This window comes from Rousettus aegyptiacus, unplaced genomic scaffold (genome assembly GCF_014176215.1).
Source record: "Rousettus aegyptiacus isolate mRouAeg1 unplaced genomic scaffold, mRouAeg1.p scaffold_m13_p_6, whole genome shotgun sequence".
NCBI lineage: Eukaryota > Metazoa > Chordata > Mammalia > Chiroptera > Pteropodidae > Rousettus > Rousettus aegyptiacus.
In genome coordinates this window covers 97015148-97035664 of record NW_023416309.1, presented here as the reverse complement: position 1 = coordinate 97035664, position 20517 = coordinate 97015148, and the positions used below count along the sequence as shown (strand labels likewise).

Below are 20517 nucleotides of genomic sequence, written 5' to 3'. Positions count from 1 at the left end.
TGAATCTGATTTAAGGTCCTCACTCTGGAGGGGACCCTGATGATGCAGGGGGTCACCTTAGAGCGGGGAACGAGGATGCATTGTCCTGCTGACACCTTTGGAACTGCTCCCAATCTGTAGGGGCTGACTCAAGCCGGCTCTCCCCCTTAAGTCTCTGAGGTAGTAGCTTCTTGGCATTAGTGTAAGGGCAGAAAAATCTCCATGTGACAGAATAAGCATTTTCCCAATTGTCATCCAGGGGATAATTCCCAGTTCCTTAATGCTCACCCACATTCTTGAGGCCACTTTCTTCCGTCCACTGTATTGTCATAAGACATGTGCCAGAGGTTGGTCCCTACTTTCAGCAACCCCCCCAGGGTTAGGAGACGGTGGTGGCGATAGAAAAAAGGCTGGGAGCTTTGAAGTCAGGCAGATCTGGGTTTAAATTTCAGCTTAGCTACTCTTAGATTGGGCAAGTGGCTATACCGCTCTGAGCCTCACTTCTTTATCTCTGAAATGGGGCTGAAAATGCCCATTTCTGCAGGGTTGTTATAAGGGTTAAATTAGAAAATATGGGTAAAGAACCTTCTGATTCCTTTCCTCTTAAGTGGGCACAAAGTAGGGAAGGGAAGAGACCTTGTCTCATGGGGGCACCTGCGGAGGAGGTGAAGGGTGGAGTCCTGTATAAGTGAGTGGGGGGCCTGAATGAAAGAGCAGCAGTTTGAGTCCTCAACCTCTGGGCTCCGAAAAGTTTGGGGTGCAGTGTCCATGCAATTGAGAGGAAGCTACCCTTCCCCTCGCCAACCTCTCTCTTACAGAGGGCCTGCTGACTCCCATGCCCATCCTGGGCAGGCAGCCAGGCAGGGAGCTGGACAAGTGCCCAATGTGCACTCAGAGGCCAAAAGATGGGTACCTTCCAGTTGGCAGAGGGAGCGGCAGCTGGCCCAGGAGGGGAGAAGTCAGGGTGCCGACTGCTGGGGTCGTATGCTCAGACGGTGTGTCCAAGACACGGTTCTTGGCTGCCCTCCTGAGCTGTCTGGCTAGAGCTGGGAAGGGCCCCCTCCTCCTCCTACCCTGGCCCTGCCACCTAAGTTACTGCAACTGGAGATTAATCTCTAAGAGAAATCAGGGACTTGCCCCTAGCCTGGCATGTGTCTGGCTCAGGGGCAGGCCTGGGGGCGGGCAGGAAAGTGGGAGAGCCTACATTAAGGCTGCAACTGGGTAGATCAGGAAGTGGGGAAACCGGTTTGTCATTTGGGCCTCTTGGGGTGGGGTCTCTACTCCTGCTTCTCTGCCTGCCTGCCTGCCACTCCTCTTGGTGGCCTATAGGGAAGAGATGTATTGTGCCTCTTCATTGCTCATTTAAGCTGGCTGTGGGAATGCCAGGAGTAAATAAAGGGGGCATGGGACTCAGCCCACCTTCCCCTCCCCAAGGAAAACTTGGGAAAGAAGAAACAGGACAGAGAACCCGAGGGAAAGAGGAAGCAAGCAACCAGGACAGGAGGAGGGGTCACTGCTGGTCAGAGTTGGAGAAGTCTGTGGAGCCCACAGGTAGGCCAAGGAGGAGACAGGAGGGGATGGGAATAAGGCGGGGGTGGGGCAGAGCTGGCCTCTTCAGGCGAAGGTAGAGTTGGCAATGGCGTCGCCAAGCAAGGTGTGAGAAGGGGTAGGAGCTGGAGCGCCTTCCTTTGGGGTCTTACTTGGCAAATGATCCTAGACAACCCTCGCTACTAGCACGGGCCCCGGCAATTCCAGCAGACGCCTGCAGGAGGGGCTGCAACCTGAGCTCGGGGCAAAGAGACAGCCCAGTAGGGGGCGCCGAGGGACTGGGTCCCAGCGCCTGAGAGATGTCTAAGAAGGGAGGCAGTGGAGCGTCCGGGCAGAGGCAGAGGAGGGTCCAGACTCTCCCTGCAGAGGGCAGCTGTGGCTTTCGGAGGTCACCTTGGTTGAAGAGTGGCCCCCAATCCCGCCACCCCGCTTTGTCTCCCTGTCCCGTTTCTCCCTGAATGCTTCTCCATCCCAAGGCGCGCGGGGGCTTGGAGAGCGAGAAATCCTCCATTCTCCAGGTGCACTCCTTCTCACGAGGCCGTCCCGGGCCTTAGGTATTTGTGTCCATAGTGGCGCGAGGATGGCTTGGGGTGGGAGAAGCAGGTGGAGCGCGGGAGGAGAGCGTGAGCGCGCCCCGCATCTCCGCCAGGCCGCGCGCCGCGGGATCCCGCGGTGCTGCTTGAGGGCGCGGGGAGCCATGACCCCTCCCTTCCCGGCTCCCCGCCACCCCGGGCGGCCCTTTGTATGTTCGGCCACACGCGCGTGCCCGCGCCGCGCGCGCTCCCGCCCGCAGTGACACACCCGCGCCGGCCCGCGCGCGCGCTCACACACACACACACACTCTCTCTCTATCTCGCTCTCGCACACTCGGTGACACGCCCGCGCGCGCGCGCACCCACACGCCCGGCCGCCGGCGCCCTCCCAGCTGGTCCACCCCGGCGGGGCCCGCGCCCCCTGCCCGCCCGCCTGGCACCGCGCCCCTGGGCTGGGGCCGAGCAAGGAGCCCGCGAGGCAGCGAGAGGGCGAGCGCCAGGCAGGCCGGCCCGGGGCCCCCGCCCCCCGCGCCCCGCCCGATGGGGAACGCTCCGTCCCAAGGCATGTCCCTGTCTCTCTCCTCCCTAATGTGCCTCCATGCTTAAGTGGAAGGTATTTCTGTTTTCTTTGTGTGTTATCCCCTCGGCCGGGGGCGGGGGCGGTGGCCGGGTCGGGGAGGCGGTGGCCAGCGTGGCGAGGGATGCTTCGGGCGCAGGTGTGTGGGGGGCAGGGGACCGCGGCGCGCCGGGCTTGGGAGAAGGACCCGGGCGAGAGAAGCGCTGGGACCTGAGAGGGGTTCAGGGATTGGAGAGGCTGGAGACCGGGTGGATAGGGCCTCGCGAGTCCGGGGGAGGGGGCGCGAGGGGTTAAAATTTAAAGGGGTAAGTGTGGAGGGGGAAGGGTAGGGAGAAGAGGAAGAGGGATGAATCGTGAGGACAGTGGGGGAAGGGAGTGGACCATCCGAGGTTGAAGAGCATGAAGGGGGAGGCGAAGGGTATGGAGAAGTGCGGGGGGGTGGGGAGCATCAAAGGCCTCTCTCTTCCCCGGGTCCCAGAATGGGGTGCACGCACTTGGGTGGTGGTGGTAGGTTCTTTGAGCCAGTACCCCAGGGAAGGAAGGGGATGAGCGCATTCTGGCATTCTGGGGTTGGCTATGTTGCCAGGATACAAGCCTGTATTCCCCACTACCACCGCCCCCCCGCCCCTCACCTCGAGGCCCTAGCCTTGGAGACCTCGGAGCCTAGGCAGCAGTTGCAGAATCTGGGGACCAGCTCCCTGCTCGGCTGGCGGGTAGGGAGGGGCCATGAGTGGGAGGGGTTGGGGGAGGGGCTATTTGATCTTAAGCCCTCCCCCTGCAGAGGGCAGGGGAGGGCGCCCCCAACTGGGCTGAGCTTCTAGGGTGAGTGAGGAGTTAGGGACCGCTGGAGGCTGAGGGGCTGAGGGCGGGGCTGGGGAGGAGACGCTCCAAGGCTCCCCCTCCCCTCCCACGCACCCCCCTGCTACGTCAGAAGCTCCCGGACCAGCTCCGAGTCCTGTCAGTGGGGGCAGCAGGATGCTGGTGGAAGCAGAGGGGGCCGGCCGGGTGCCTCCGCAGCTCAGCTGGCAGGGCCCAGCGCGGTGTGTGCGGCTGCTAGTGCGAGCGCCCCCGCCCCACCCCGCCCCATGCAGCCCTGGCAGTGCCTCCGGCGCTTTGCCCTGGCCTGGTGGGAGAGGACAGCGGAGGGCAGCGCCCGATCTCCCAGGGAGGAGGCTGGAGCAAGGGACCCCGGGGGCCGAAGGGAGCCAGGTGAGCAGGAACAGAGATTGTGCAAGGAGGGGATCCCAGACTGTCTTTTCCTCTCCCCAAATACTATGAAACCAGAAGGTCCTGCAGCCCCCAACTTTAAGGGAAGTGGGTTTCTGGCCAAAGGCTTTCAGAAGATGTTGGAGCTACTGTTGTTTTGGGGAACAGATGAGTGCTGGGAGTGGGGGATAGCTGACCAGATGTTCAGGCTTGTGGTTCTGAATGTTCCTTGGTTTTGGGTTCGAGCACTTGGGATGAGGCGGGGTGGGGAACTCTGGATATATTGGTCTGGGTGACCTTGAGCCAGCTGCTTTGCTTTCTAACTCTGTGCCTCAGTTTCCCTTATTCTCGTCCACATCCTTCTTGCTGGTCTTAACTGATGCGTTTGATGGAGACTGTCACTGAAAAATGTGAAGCTCTGTCATCTCTGGTGGCAGCTGTGATGCTGGTGGTTTCTAGCAAGGTTGTGCGTGGGTATGTAAGTGGGGGGCAGTTATGGTTTACGGGTGAGGGTTTTTGCTGTTTCTGGTTGGTGTTGGAGTCACTGTGGGCAAGTGTCAGGGCCTGGCATTCACATAGGAAGGAGAGCTCCAGGCAAGCTGAGAGTTGCTGGGTCAGAGACTTAGCTGGTGGCCTCATATGGAAACAAGGGTTGGGGATGAGGGCTCTGGGCATAAGGGGAGGGGGTTCCGAGAATAAGATCTCCCCACCCAGACTGCCTGGCATCCAGGCACTGCTGGCAGCAAGTGTAAAGGCTTTGCCCTGGCTTCCTGCCACCTCGCCTTGGGGACAAGAGGGTCTTTGTCCAGTGCCCCCCCCCCCCCAGTTCTGCTTCATCCTTGATAGCCAGTTCTATGTGATGACCCTCAGGGCCGGAATGGAGACTTGGGACCCTCGTGTGCTCTAGGGAGCTGGAAGATGAATCTGTGGTCTTCAGGCAGTGCTTGGTGGAGAGGGGGAGCTCTGCTAGAGGAAGGGTCTCTGAGAATGACGCTTGCCCTCGCCCCAGGATTTCTGCTTGCCTTCTTGCCTCTAATGTGGGGGTTCTGGGGTCTTCATGGCCTAATTCCTGCTGCACTCCAGGTTTCTTAAAGATACAGGGAACAGGTTTGGGTGCTGGGATGCAGACACTCAGATGCTCTCTGTATCTTTCTCTCTCTCTGGCCAGGGACCCGCCCTGGAAAAAGGGTTTAATTAGAACCATTGATTCCTTCTTTGGCTTCGGGCATTGATCTCAACGGTGTGGTCAGAGCTGGCGGGTGGGGGTAGCATGGCTGCTGTCTGCCCAGCGCCAACCTTGGCTTTCGCTGACAAAACCTAAGCTTAGGAGGGAGGGGCTGGGTCTTCGGAAGTACCAAGTCTGTTTTAGCCCATCCGCATCCCAGGTTAGGTCTTGGGGAAAGAAGGCAGAGGGGATTGAGGAGTTGAACAGGGGAGCCATTTGGGGTTTGAGGATCATCCTGAGTAATGGGCCTGGGGCTCAGGAATGGAGGGGCAGCTGTGATTGGGAAGGGTCCTGTAAAGGGACGTCAGGAGGCAATTGAGGGGGCTTGTGAGTGTGGGGCAGGCAGAGAGTTCAGGAAAAGGATCTAGGGCTTGCCATAACAGCTTCTCTTTCGAGGAATCCCAAGCACTTATCTCCTCCAAGTCTTGGCAAGGAGATCTGATTTCTTCCTTCGTTTGTGTCCTCGAGGCCCAGAGAGAGACAGAGACTGTCTCCAAGGCCCAGTGGGTTCTGGGCCTGGCCTTTGGGTCTGACTGCCTGGCAAAGTGGCCTCTGTCTAGGCATGGGGGCTGAGGTTTAGGCTACCAGCAGCCTCAGATCTGGTCTCTGGGCTGGTGGGAGTTGGGGGACAGACTGTGTCCCCTAAGCCCCGGCTGCAGCCGTGGGTGGGCCAGTGCAGGTGCAGGCTTCAATGAGCCACTCAGACGCTCTTTGAAGATTCCCTTGTTGGCTTCCTAGGGCCCATTCGAGCAAAGATAATAAAAATCTGGCTGTCAGCGGGTTTGAGGGCTGCACTCGCTTCCCCTTCTTTCATTCCCAGCTCTGAAAAGCAGAGATGAAGGCTTTGGATTTGGCTGGGAAGCAGCACTGCCTGCCCCGAGGGAAGGAAGGAGGGAGAGAGGGAGGGAGGCATTGGAGGGAGAACTGATTTCCTGGCAGTGGGAGGCATTGCTGCAGAGGTGCAGAGGGGCAGGGGCATGGTCCCCAACTCCTGCCAGACATCCTCAGGCCTCAGGTCCTATGCCCCATATCCAGGATCCAGCTTTGTCCTTCAATTTCAAAGGCTGGAAGTCCTCCCCTCTCTGCTCCGCTGTTCCTACAGTCCCCTCTGTGCCCCTCAGTCTCCCTCACTTCCTTCCACGTGACCTCCCCTCTCTCTGCCCCTGTCCTTCATGCTTTCTCTCCCGCTCTGCTTCTCGGTCTCTTCTCTCTCTGCCTGCCCCTCCCATCTGTCTTTCTTCCTTTCCCCAGCCTTGGTCCTGCTTTCTAGGACTGTCTGGAAGGTTGAGAAGCCAAATTGCCCGGTGGGGGGGCAGCCACAGCCGTGGAAGGGATGGACCTGGGTAGATTATTATGGTCTGTCAGGTGCCATAGTCATCAGAGTCCAGGAATAAGGGGGCCGCTGAGCACTTAGGGATGTGTGTGTGTGTGTGTGGGGGGGGGGGTAAGAGCGCCATTCCCCTCCCCACACCGCAGCGGGCACCTTATCTTGACATTGGGCTTTAGACATTCCAATTCTGCTGTCTTCTATTGCTGCTTGACTGCTAGAAACCAATACCTCCAGCCTCTGGTCCCTCCACCCCTCTGGTCACCCACTGTCCCAGGAATCACTGTTGACCTTGCCCACTGTTCCCTTTATACCCACCACACCGTCTCTAGGCTTAGAGGCAGAAAGCGGGGGGTTCTGATAGACCTTCCCGGAGCACGTTCTAGACCCTGCACTTCCTTTGCCATCTTGTAAACCCCCATATGAAAGACAAGGCTGTCAAGGAAGGAGCCCTGGACTGAGTAGAGACCTCACTAGCATCCTTCCTCAGTGCCCACATGTCCGAGTGACCTTGAGCAAGTCCCTTTCTGGTGAGGCCTCTTTTCTCACCCGTGAAAGGAGGGGGTGTGGGCTGGATCATCTCCAACGTCTCTTCTGACATTCCACCTGTGTTGTGTCTCTCTTCTGGGTGATTTGCATATGGTTTGCATATATTAATGATGCCTGCTTGAATGGGGAAGGTGCCACCCACAGGGACCACAGTCCCACCCACCATCCCGACTTCCCTTGTTCATTGGCCCATGCTTTTCCTGCTTGAATCTCTCTAGGGGTAGAAGCTGAGGCCTGAATATTCCCTGGGGAGGTGAGTCTGGCCCCTGTGTTCCAGCCATGCTGGAGGCAGGATGAGGGGAAAGCCCTAGTGGAGGGGACCCCTGCCCTCAGCCCTCTGGCTCCAAAAAGTCCAAACAGGGAAGCCAAGTGGTATGTGAATGCACTAAAGTTGTCTATAGAGTGTGTGAAACCCTGCGAGGCTGGCAGGGGATTTGAGGGTCTCTCTCCTGCATCAGAAGGCCTGAGCACCATCTGGATGCCTGGAGCTAAGTGTAAGAGTTCCTCCTTTAGCTTCGGCTGCCACCCACAGCCCTACTATCTTGTGCCCCTGCCCACTTCTGCTTCGGCCCCTGGGCTCTGGGTATGTGCAGGTTGGAACTTGGACCTGAGAGATGGCCACTGAGAGAGAACTAGATATTTGCATCTCTGGACCCTGCCTAGTCACCACACGAAAGGTGAGGCCCCACGCCCCCTCCAAGGGTCATCAGGGAGGGAGAACCTGCCACCTTCAGTTCTGCCCCCACTTCCACTGGCCCAGCCTGGTCTCATGGAGACTGCCCCGAGGGCCTCTTCTTCTGCCACTTGGTATGCGCTCTACCTGTGTCTGTCACAGGTCATTCCTGACGCCAGCCCCCAGTCCTGCCTCAGTTCCCTTCACTCCTAGAATGCCCATCACATGGGGCAAGACTGGGGTAAAGTTTGGCACCTGGAAAAGATAATAGGGTCACTGAGGAGTGGTGAGAATTTCTGAAGACGGGGAGGACTGGGCCTGAGGAAATGCAGTGAGAGGGATCAAGGTTAGGTTTCGTCTTAGGGAGGGACTGTCCCAAGGAGTAGTTTAGTTTCTGGCCATAGAAATTAAGTGAAAATCAGGTGGAATCTAGATTAAAATGTCCAGCATAATGCTTGACACATAATAAACACTCAATAAATGGTATGGAGGTGGAACAGATATCTCTGAACCCGGAGAAGATCTTCCCCTAACTCTGATATTTCGGATTTTATAGGTGATGAGGATTTGAAAGTACCATGCTCAGAAGGGCAGTTTCTCCCACACTCAGGCTTCTGCTCCCTCATTGCACCCCTCATGCTCCATACATGCCCTGGGCTCAGGGCCCAGCCGTCCTGGGACACCCCACCCTCATCCTCTTTGCTGCTGCTGGCCAAACATAAGGGTTTGGAGGCCAGGAAAATTGTTCTGCCTCCTCCCCCTGTCTTTGCAAAGGACAGCTTGAAAGGAAATAGGCCCACGCTGCAGTAGGAGGAATGGAGGTTAGACAGGAAGGACAACCTCCTGGTGGCGGTGGCACGTGAGGGTGGTGTTTTTACATTTTACCTCAGTAATAGGTGTGTGTGAACATGAGCAGGCTAGTGTTGTACCTAGGGTCAGGGGGCTGGTTGGCATGTTCTTTAAGATGAACTTTGGGCATCCTGAGGAGCTTGGTGGATCCAGTTTAACCTCTTGTGGCTGTTGTGGTTGGCAGGGTGCAGGGGGCCATGAGGGAGAGAAGTTCCCAGCTGCTGAGGAAAAGGAGACAGGGAAGTAATTCTTTGATCCTTCAGAACAGAGAGGTAAAGGACAGGGGATAGAGAAAGCATTGAACTAGTGTCTGGTGGCCTGACTCCCCTATGGCTGTGTGACCTGGGGCTAGTTATTTGCCCCCTCTGGTCTTTAGTGTCTTAGGTGTGAGAAGGGAAGGCGGAACTAGAGAATCTCTAAGGCCCCTTCTAGCAGTCACAGATTCTACCCACCTCCTCTCCCCTGGCATAATATATGCCTGTCCACATAGAGGGTGGGAAGAACATTTCGCAGCTCCAGCTAAACCAGGAAAAATGGAGATTTGACCCAAGAGAATATTGGCACGTGAGCGTGAGTGTGCGCATGCGTGCACCTTACAAACAGTCCTTCCTGCTCCAAAGGCACACCTTGCCTAAAGCTGTCCTCTGAGCCTGGAGGGTAGATAAGGGAGTGGCGGTAGGATTTAGCTGTCATCTGAATGCTGTTTCCTGCCACTGCAACTGAATAGCTTTAACACACTCCATTCCAGCTATAGATTAATATCCAGTCCGTGTTTTCTTCTACTGAGGCACCTCCAGCTGGTGGCTCATCAGCCACCTGGCCCAGTTGCCTGCATGTCCTGGGGTGGAGTATTATAAAACTGGAAAGGAGTTGGGTTTTCACATGCCTGCCTTCCTCTCCTCAGCAAACATCCTTATGCCAGATCACTGGCTTCTTTTCCACTCTAGCCTCAGAGCAAACTAGAGACCCAGATCCAGGAGCCCACAGGGGGCACCCCAGACCCAGAGACCTCCACGGAGAAGCCCTAGCCAGGGAGGTTTGTGCAGAGCAGAGGAGGCGGAGGTGGTGTGTGTTCTGCTGTTTCCCCCAGCTCCAAGGCATGAGATAATTGCAGACACAGAGGACATCTGTAGCATCATCCCAGGCACGGGCATCTGCCTCATTGGGGAACAATTAAGGATCCCAGCTCTTTGGGAAGGCATTCCGAGGCTCACTGAAGTCCGTGCAGACTTACCTCGGCCTCTTTGCCTACTTTGTCCCCACCCAGTGGCCAAGCTGGCCTGATGAATCCCTATTTTTATTCCAGCCTCCTAATTTGAAAGTTAGTCCTCCGGGGAAGTGAGGGCACTGAAGGCTTGCTTCAGCCCCCGACTTTATAGGCTCTCCTTAGCCTGGGTGCTCAGGGGATTTCTGGATGTTGAAGCAAGAAGGGGTCTTTGAGGGGCTTCCTGGAGCCTCTTCCATGACGGAGGTAGGAGAGCAGAAAGGGGGCTCCTGGAGAGCCAAAAGTCTCTTAAAGATGAAGCTCAGGAAATCCTGGAACCACTTCTCTTGAACCTAATAGCTTACACCCCTCCCCTGGTCCCTGGTTTAAATAATCTGACTCCTACTACTAACATGAGGCAGAAAGAGACTGAAGTGAAGCTTTCTTTTCCACTTCTTGTCTTTAAGAAATAGTTTGTGCTGGAGCACGAGATGGAAAGAGGTTAGACTTTAGGGAGAACTTTCCAGAAGACACTGAATGGGAGATAGCCAAGACTAGGGAGGACGGATGGGAGGCAGTTTACCTCAGGGGTCAGGAGCTCAGGCTCGAATCAGACAAATCTGGGCTGGCATCCCAGCCCTGACACTCACTCACTGTGTGGTTTGAGGTAAGTCACTTCACCTTTCTGAAGCTCAGTCTCCTCATCTATAAATTGGGGCTGATAATAACAGTTTCCTCACGAAGTTCCTAGGACATTGTAAACCTTCAATAAACAGTGATTTCTTTGTCTTCATCTTCCTCCTCTCTGACCAATTGAATGATCAAAAGGGAGACCACTCCTCCTGGAGGAGGCAGCTTACCTGAGAAAAGCTTAGTCTTTTTCAAAACGTAGATCCTTATCTCAGCCTGTCTAGGGCTAGGCCCCTGGACAGCTGAGAAGGAAGTGGTGGGAAGGACGCCAACCCTCCCCGGTTCACGCCCCACACCCCGTGCCCCTCTGTCCATCTGCCCACACCCCACCCTTCCACACCCCACCCCCGACGCCCACTCCCTCATCTAGGAAACTCTCTGGGGCTATTCATGTTAGTGAGCATTCTTGATTTTTTCCTCTAGTCAATGTCCTAACATCTGGATACAACAGTTGTTTCTCCCTGGGTTGCCTGCGTCTTGGGTAATCGGTGGGAAAATTGGAACCATGAGATTGGCAGGGGGCTCTGTGAACGTTTGCAGCTAGACGTGATGTGGGTATGGATGGGTCTGAGCCAGCGGAGTGAGGGCTGTGCCCGAGAGTGTGCCAGACAAGAAGGGTCTTAATGCCGCATGCCCTAGGATGAAAGGCAACGGACAGGTACAGTAGTCCCCCTTATCCAAGGGGGATATGTTCCAAGACTCCCAGTGGATGCCTGAAACCGCAGATAGTACTAAGTCCTATATATACTATGTTTTTTCCCTATACATACATACTGATAAAGTGTAATTTATAAATTAGGCACACCAAGAGATTAACAATAATAACTAATAAAATAGAACAATTATAATAATACACTGCAATAAAAGTTATGTGAATGGCTTTGGGGCCATTAAAGTAAAGTAAGGGTTACTTGAGCACAAGAGCTACTATTCTGTGACGATAGACCTGATAACTGAGGTGGCTCCTGAGTGATGGATGGATGGGTGGCATTAACGGCATGGATATGCTGGACGAAGGGACGATTCTCGTCCCAGGTGGGACAGAGCAAGAAGGCTCAAGATTTCACCATGCTACTTGGAATGACACACAGTTTAAAACTTATGAATTGTTTATTTCTGGAATTTTCCTGTAATATTTTCGGACCACACTTGACCCTGGGTAACTGAAACTGCAGAAAGTGAAACCGTGGATAGGGGGTGACTACTATAACATGAGGGAGATAGAACACAGTTAGGACTTGCCTGTATTGTGAGAGGGAGGCAGCCATGATGGACAGCTGAGGGAGACCCTGCCCTGGCAGTTTGAGGGTTGGTTGGGTATAGAGCAAGAGTCAGGTGCAGGGCTTCAGGGAATTTTGGCCAGGGGTGCTATTTCTCCTGCACAGGCCCTACCACTGTGCAAATGTGCGAATGCTTGTTGGGTGTGAAGTGCCTCTGTTTCCTCTGTTACAGGCAGGGGAGGGGGTCTTCCTCAAGGTTAGGGGGTGAGTGGAGCAGATGGGGGTCTCTTGGGCTGAGAGAGGGTTGTCAGCAGAGCAATGATGAAAAGCCCTTCTGACTCTGAACCAATCAATCTTCCAAAATGGGGTGACTTTAATGGGGAGCTCTCTAAGGTGCTGTCATTCGGGATCTTGCATAGGCACCCCAGGAAAGAGTCTGTCTCATTTCTGGGAGGAAAACCAGGCCTGGCTTGTTGGCTGTCTGTCCGGGGGACCCTGTGTTTTCTATGTTGTCCTGCTGTCTGTCCCTCCTGTCTGTCTCTGCCCCCTCAGCCCCTGCTCTTCCTCCAATACCCAACCTCTATCCTGCCTGCTCCCAGCCCCCAGTGACCCCCCCCCAAAGGGACAGCTCCTAAGACCCTGCCTTGCTGTCCCTGCCCCCTTCTCCCCCATGGCCCAAGGCCTCTGCCCGGCCCATCCCGCTTTGGGAGCCGAACCCCAGCCCCCTCCTCTCTCCAGCTCCTCTCCCCTGGCTCTGGGCTCTGGGCTCTGGGCATTCATTCACGACTTTCCTCCTTTCCTGTCCCTCACCCAGGGCTCCAGCGTGCAGCGGGAGGGAAGCCTCCAGGACTCTGTTCCCTCTGTTTAAAGTCTCCAGGTTAGTAAGCCAGGAGGGAGGCCTCCCCCACCATTCCTCTCCCGCTTCTCCTCAGCCAGAAGCCCCTCCCCAGCCGAGAGGGCCAGGAATGGGGGAGGGGGCCATCCGTGGTGGATCCAGGCCTTTGCTAGGGGAGGGGGCAACAGAGATCTGACTCTGGGGAGGGCACCTTGCCTGGCAGAGAATGTGTTTGTGTGTGCATGTATGTTCATATGAGTTAGTGTGTGTGCGTGCAAGCACTTGTGCATGTACGTGTGTGCTGGCAACAAAGCTGCCATGTAACTGGGGCTGGGGCGGGTGGAGGAGGCAGGAGCCCTCTGCCTAGGGGACTGGTGGCTTTGGGGGAGGGGGTCAGGAACAAGTGGTCCTTCTCATGGGGGCATGCCCTTTCTTCGATGGCCAGAAGGTGGGGGAATGGGACCACATCCAGCTTCAACACAGCTTTGTTTATAGGCACTTACGAACCTGTGATCTCATTTCATTTATTCAATTGTTCATTCATTTATTCATCCACTCATTCACTCAAAAAAATTTTACTGAGTACCTTCTCAGTGCCAGTCACTGTGCTAGGCTGAGTCCGAGATAGGTGAGCCAATAGAGCTTAAGGGTTTGGCTGAATTCACCAGCTGTGAGGCCTAGGGCCATGGCCTGGCCAGCTGACTGCAGAATACCTGCCCCCACCCCAAAACTGTGACTCTATGTCCACCGATGTCCCTATCCACCCCTGCTCTCTCCAAGGCAGCTGCTCTATGCTTTATGTCCTTATAGAATGTCCTTTGACCCTATGACACCCCTCTCACAGTGTGCCCCCACCAAGTAAGTAGTGACTGAGGCCCCAAGTCCCTGGTAACCCTGGGGATTATGGGCAGCATTGTTGGGCCAGTGCTGAGGCCACTTTGGAGGGCCTCAAGGAGCCCAGGCTAAGGGACAGTGGATGGGCAGGGAGCCCGCCCCCCACTTCTGTGCCCAGAACCAGCAACCTGGAATACCGAACTTGAGAGTCAGCCTGACCCAGGTTCCAGTCCTTACTTAAGCCATTTTCTAGCTGTGTGGACTAGGACAAACCACTGTCCCTCTCTGAGTCTCCATGTTCTTGCCGGTAAAATGGTGCAAGAACACTTACCAGGCACGCTTGTTAAGCAGAAAGGAAAAGCAGCGATTGGTCCAGGGCCCGACCCAGAGCAAGGGCTGCCCTATTGGTGGTTACCTTTTTGTCCTTCCCTCACCCACTGTGCCCTGCCCTGGGGTTGGGCAGGCTGTGCATGAGTAGTGTCTGGGTGCTGCCTCTGTCCCCATCTTGGGAGAGAGGCTGCAGAATCCCAGTCTGGGCTGTTTTGGGCTTCATGCCCTCCAGCCCTTCTCCAGCTCCCTGAAGGATGCTCTAGCCCCAAGCCAGGCGGGCAGCTGGGGGAGGCAGCCCTCCTTGCCACTGTGGTTGCTGCCGCCTTGATGGCTTTTTAATAACTTTGCTTAGAGACAATCTGCAGAGCTCTTGTTCGTCTGCCTCTTAATTAAAATTATCGTTTTCCTAAAAGAGCAGCCACACTGCTCCCCTCCCTCCCCCATCCTCCACTGCTGCTGAGAGAACGCAGAAGTGACTAGAGACTGCAGCCCTTCCCCTCTGTCCTGTCCTGGTTACGCAGGCCATGACCCCCTCCCTACATGAACAGCAGAGGGCCCATGGGCAGGGAACCAAGGAGGGAGTCCTGAATACTCTCCTTTTTCAATCACTCTCTTCTGGGATACTTCCAGAGGCAGGGAGCTTGATATCTTCTAAGACTTACTTTCTACATCTGTAAAGAGGGGGAGCTGCCCCATCCTGCTTTATCACTCAGAGTGGAATGAGATGTGGGTGGTTTTTGGAAAAGTGCTATGAAGGATTATTAGAATGCCCGGGGTGGGGTGGGGAGGCGTCCATGGAGGTAGACGCAGTGGGGTCAGCCCCTCACTTCTGATTCTGGCTGTGGTTAGAAGAGCTCCCTCTGAGCTCCCTCTGTGGACTCTGAAAGTGAAGGGAGTGAGGGGTCAGGGGCTCATTTAATTGTTGCTGAGTTTTTTGGGGAAAAGTCATTTCTGGTAATAACATACATACTAATGATCCATAATACATGAGCCATATATGCTGGGTTAAGCTGTCCAAGTATTAGTTCATTTCATCTTCACAACCATCCTGTGAGCTCAATGCTTCTATCTCTGTTTACAGAGGAGACAGACCAGAGGGATTAAATAACATGCCAAGGTCACAGAGATTTTCCATCATAGCAGCCTCAGCCCTGCCCCCCATCCTTCCATTCTGACTTCCTCCTGAAGCCTTTCTTAGGTCCAGCCTCAGTCCCTCATGCTGTATATAGAGTGGTGAGGCCTTCGCCTCACTTCTGCGCTCCTGCAAACAGGGTTCCTCTGTGGTTCATGCCACCGAGAATTGACTCTGAAGTTCATTCCACCTTCCTCCCCCAGCCCCATTCCCAGATCTGTCCCCAGGTCATCTCAGAGGCTCCTAGACCCTGGAGTGGGGGCGGGGCAGGGTGGAAGACTAGAGGTTAGAGGGTTCCTATTAGCAGACCTTTGGGTTCTAGCAGAGTTCCTCTCCACCTGGGATAAAGGACCCATGGGGATAGGTAAGTGAATCAATGACTTGGTCGTGACACTAGATGCTGTTTGGTTGTGAGGCAAAAGGAAATGGTCTTACACTGTAGCTCTACCATTAAGGCCACCTAGGAAAGCATTCTGGAAGGTTCTGGAGGAGTGGAAAATGCTGTGGCCTGGGGCTTGGAGATCCAATGCCAGGAAGGACCTCCTGAGATGTCTTTGTCTCCACCAGCTTCCCTTAGGCCTGGCCTCTATGTCTGTGAGTCTGCTTCTGTGACTCCTCTTCCAGGAACACCGTCCCTTTGTCACCTCCTATTCCTGGTCCTCCTTTAGCCAGCACCTCTCTGAAGTGCCCATCCCTGACTACTACTGGCTGGCCCCCCTAAACTCCCACAGCACAGTCAAATCTCCTGTGGCCATTGGTTCTGGACATAACTGAGCCTACTAGTCCATGCTAGCTCTTGGGGACAGCAAACCAGTGCCCTTAGGGGCAGGAAATGTTGAAATGGTAGTGAGGACCATAGGGAATGGTGGGGACTTTGGTGAAGAGAAGAGCATATGTGCCCCTTAAAGGCATTACGATTCAAAGAAACAAAAGCAAAACAAAACACTACCAGCCAAACAGAATGCCTGAGTCCCAGTGTGGCCCCAGTGGGATTCTTGATAAACCGTGATTAATTCATCTTGGCACTCCCACGTTGCCCAGCACATAGTAGATGTGTACTAAGTGTCTGTTAAGTGAATACATGATCATAGATGTGCCAGGCACTGTGCTAGATACTTTATATAATTTATTCCCATTTTCCCAAGGCAGGAACCATTTTCCCCATTTTGCCATTGGGGAAACTGACATCCAGAGAAGTAAAATGACTTGTTCAAGGTCATATGTGTGGGAAGTAGCCACGGCAAGACTTGAGTCTTGGCTCGCTGTGTCCTTCCTTCTCTGTTTGGTCATGGGCATGTATACGTGTGACACATATACGGCACCTGGATAACAGGAAGGCTAGTGGCCACCTGTTTGACGTGCATTGTATGCTTTGTGGGGAAGTGGGTTGAAGGAGGTGAGGGCTGTGGAGGCAGGGAGGGCGCAGGCGCCTCTCACTCCAGTGCACCCCCCCCCCCGCAGCTTCCGGCCCCCTCTCAGCAGCCTAGGGAAGGCAGCGTGGTGACAGGTGCCGAGCTGCAGAGATGACAGCACTGCTGATTCCCCCATAATTACTGTCTGATGAGACGCCAGAATTAGCCACTGCGCAAGCATGGGATACAGACATGGGGCACTGCGAGGAAAGCAGCCGGGGGTAGCAGAACCTCTCCTTCCAAGCCTGGGGCCCTCCGGCAGCAGGGCAGGGTCAGTACTGGGGAGGAGGAAGTAGGTTAGCAGGGAGGAAGCACTGTGTGGTTAATATGTATCAGGTATTATCGTGTGGGCTGTGGTTTTCCAGTCCTCAAAGTGGCTGAGCTATACCCCTGAGATGGCTGGCTGCTAGACAGGGCATCCAGGGCCTCAGGCCATGAGCCAGCAGGCTGCCCACTTCTGGGCACACCCTTTGGTACCTGGAGCTTGCATCTGCTTTGCTGGATCTATGAGGGGCATAGTTGCTAGGAAGGGGCTGAGACCCAGAGTAGACTTCTCGAATTACATTAGCAAGGCCAGGCACTGAGGGTAAATAGAAGTGCCTGGAAGGAGCAGACAGGTTCAGCTTACCTTGCCAGGAGAGTCACCCATCCCAGGCAGGAGGAATCACATCGGCCCCCAAGGCCCAAGGTCAGGGAAGGCCTGAGAGTGAAGAACAGGAGGCAAGGAAGGTCATGACCTATCCCTAGTCCCCTCTGAGGACCATGGGCACAGACTCTGGCTCATTTTAAGGAAGGAGGAGCCCCACAAGATGGTTGGTACCTTGGACGTAATGAGTTCTTCATTCTTGGAGGTATCCAAGCCCTGGCTGGCAGTGCATTCCTGAAGTAGGGAAGACTTGTCGTTTTCCTGTCTTGGCACAGACCGTGGCAGGGGCTGGAAGGACTCTGTACCCAGTGGAGGAGTGAGAAGAGGGCCATGGAATAGGAGGTTCCTCAGAGGTTCTTTCAGGACTGTGAGACCCCTTCCCAGCCCAGGCTTCTACGGCTCTGAGGCAGCTCTGCTCCCTGCCCCTCTTCCCGCCCCTCAGCCTTGCCCCAGGGAAGAGTCCTTTGACTCTTCCAGTGCGAAGTCTCTATGACAAGGATGACGTTGAGGGTCTCTGTGCTTCACTGGGGTGGAGGGCTGTTCGAGTGTTCCCTTCTCAGGGAGTTGGACAGAAGGAGACGCAAGGGGCTTTGGCCCAGTGGCTTGGGCAAGGACTCAGGGATGCCTTGGTGGCAGAATCAGCATCTTCCTCAGGGGCAGCAGGGTGTGGGGAAAGAAGGGGGTTCTGGCCTGAGAATCCCTGCAGTTGAGATCAGGCTCACCTCTGACCTTGGACAAGTTACCCCTTTCTGAACCTCCACTTCCTTATCTGTAAAATGGGGGCAGGGCAACCTCCTAGGGCAACCCTGAGAATTGAATGAGAATGGCTCTAAGAGCCCTTGTAGACTCTCTTGAGTGTGTGGGGTTATCGGGAGTGGTGTCATTCATGGCTGGTCCATATTTCCCACGGCATCCAGGAAGCCTGCTGCTGGGTATAAACCTCGTCACTGAAGATGGGTGAGTGAATTTGACTGAAAAGAGAATGATGGAGTCTTTGAGTTTTTTGCAGATGGAAGGGGAGACTGTTTATTTCTCCCCTGCCTTCCAGCCTGTGCGCCACTCTCCCAGATCCTGCTCTGGTGAGAGGGTTCTGGTTGGACAACAGGGAGAACTTCTGAAAGATGCCCCTGGTATGTGATCAGGCTTCCCAGGTCAGCCTGGACCTGATGGTTGGCAGGAAACTAGCTGAGCCTTCTCCTGCTTTCTCCAAACTCCTGCTTCCCCTCCCCTTACCTCCTCCAGGCTCTCCGGGTACTATCCTCAACATCTGTAGGGAGAGAAAATAATGGGATGCAGATTTGATTGCGTTCTCGGTTGGCTCGTCGGGCAGTAATCAGCCCATGAGTGACGGCTGAACCGTGTTGCCCAGCAGTCCTGTTCTTCACCCTTGGGCAGCAGGTGGAAATGGTCAAAGGGTCCCCGGCCCCTCACCCTGGTGGAGGAGGGTAAACATCTGTGGAGGCGGAACGAGGGCTGGGAGTCCAGGCCTAATTGCATCGTTGGTTGAGCAGTGGTCAGAGTGGAGTGGCTGTGAGGTCATTGGGCTCATCCCTCTATTTTAAGACAGAATGTAGACACTTCAGCAAGGATACTCTGAACTTGACAAAGTAGGAGAGGAGCCGAGGAACCTACCCCACTGAGAAAGTGCAGCTGGATTCAGGGTGGGCAAATGGGATCCCCAACTGGAGATGCATCAACTTCACACTTGAGGGAGCCCCCGGATGCACTGCAATCTCTCGGGAGGGTCTTGAATGTACATGACATGTGTGCCTGGGCACAACACTTTGTCCTTGTGGCATCTTAGATGGCAGAGTGATGAATCGGGGCGGTATCTGTGCGGTAACCCTAGAGCTGCCCAGGTTTGGGTGTGTCCCTCTGTGTGTGTGTGGCCCTCGTGTGGGGGGTACACATAAGGCACTTTGTGACTGGGCATATGTAGGCGAGCATGTGCTGGGCACGGGGGCATTGCCACAGTGCCCAAATATGATAGAAGTGTGAGTGAGCAGAAGTATGTGCCTAAGTGACCGAGTGTGTGCTTGGAATCTGGAGGCAGCAGGACCCCGATCCTTCTGGTGACTGAGGGAGCTGTTTGGGGGCTGCAAAGAAAAGGCCTCCTAGAGAGAGTGCAACCCCTTGGAGGATGGTGTCTCTGAGGAGGATATGAAGGGATCCAGCCAGGCTGAGGCTCCTGCCCAACATTTATGATGACTGTGTATTAACAACACTGCCCTGTGGTGGGACGGGGTGATGGATGGAGCTTCTACCCCTCGCTTCCAACAAATTGGGGTCTCTCCCCCTGGGAAAAGGATGCCTCCCTCTGGGAAAGCTTTAGGGGCTTAGGAAAGGTCCCTTTGCCCACACTCGCTGCCCTGGCTTTTGCACCCGGAGGCTGGACCGCCCCTTGGGAGGGAAGGCGCTCCGGACGCCTCCTTGGAGCGGTGGCAGAGCGGGGAGAATGGGCGCCTACCTCCCTCTCTTCTCACCCTCTTGTGTTCTCTCCTTCCCTTCCTCCCGCCTGCGTTCCTCTCCGCTGCCTCTCCAAGGAGATGCGGAGCTGACAGGACAGCCTCCCCGGGCGCGTGATGGTAGAGATGCCATTCCGGAGTAAGCTTGTTAGCGCGGTGCCGTGTGGGCACACGCCGGGGCTGTTCCCAGCTTTTCCAGCAAAGGCTTCAGACTGGGGTGACATGCTTCCCTCTGCATCTCCGCCCCCTCCCTTCCCTGGGAAGCCAATTAGCCGGATCTTCATTAGTAGCTAAAAATCAAAATCCTACAGTCCTGGGTCTGATAAAATTCTGACTGTCCTGAAAGGAAATCAGGCAACTGGGGCAGATCAGGAAGGAACCGTCCCCCACTTGTTCCCTAGGCTGGTGCCTTTGTGCAGTGCACAACCTGCACACCTGTCTGAGTGTTACTAGGTTTTTTGTTCTTTTTTTGTTTTGTTTTGTTTTTAAAAAGCAAATGAGAGGACTGAAGCCCAGAGAGGCTGCTGACCTGCTCAAGGTCACGCAACTAGTCAGTGGAGAGCTGGGTTTGAAAAGAGCTTCCTCATCCCCAAATCCAGCGATTTTTGATAATGCCATAGCTTTGCCTGCTTGAAGTGGGGGTGCAGGAAGAAGAGGGAGGGTTGCCTATCTGAAAGTCTGGGCAAGGGGCTGGCTTTTTGGCTCTTTTGCAGGGAGGGGGACGCCATATAGGGACCCTGATTTCTGTGTGATGAGTGTCCCGCCGGGCTGTGTGGGCACCTAGGGGTGTGGCTAGGCTGTGACCCACAGCTCTTCTCTCTTCGGGGCCCAGGGTTCTATGACATGTTTTCCACCTTGCTGCTATTCCTCCTAAGGAGGTTGTTAGTCTGTGCCCTCCGGGGGCCTGCCACCTGGAGAGGGGCTCCCCTGGCGATTGCTTTCTGGGAAGTGGCATAGTGGGATGGAAAAAAATCCTTGTCCCTGGGGTCAGGATGCCTGTGTTCCACTTCTGGCTCTGTCTTCAGCGCCCGTATGACCGGTCGGGTTTGCGGTCTGGGCCTCGGTTTCCTTCCTGTGAAAGGCGTTCTGTTGTGGGGAGAGCACGGTTTTCAAGGTGCAGAGAAGGGTGAGCAGAACAGTCTCAAGACATCGCTCCTCCCTGCCTCGGAGATGAGAGCTGAGGGGTTAGAGGGCTGCGGCGCTGTGTGGCCTGTGGACGTGGGGAGCAGGGGGGAGAGAGGGCAGCGGGTAAAAGGGAGCAGGACTCCAGAGCTAGGGCAGCT

The 20517-nt window shown here is 55.2% G+C and overlaps 1 protein-coding gene across 7 annotated transcripts in view; it reads left to right on the top strand.

Annotated features, from left to right (window-relative positions):
* The first annotated feature begins 3494 nt into the window (after nt 1–3494).
* The window catches only part of SRCIN1 (SRC kinase signaling inhibitor 1), a 63928-nt gene continuing 46905 nt past the window's right edge, over nt 3495–20517 (top strand). For 3 of the 7 annotated variants that reach the window (XM_036222102.1, XM_036222103.1, XM_036222105.1), the window contains exons 1-2: nt 3495–3846; nt 12395–12457. In XM_036222102.1, the coding sequence (XP_036077995.1) occupies nt 3723–3846; nt 12395–12457 (187 nt within the window). In that variant the 5' untranslated portion in view covers nt 3495–3722. The remainder of the gene's footprint in view (nt 3847–12394; nt 12458–20517) is intronic. The other 4 variants (XM_016164763.2, XM_016164760.2, XM_036222104.1 and 1 more) reach the window with 3 other exon arrangements.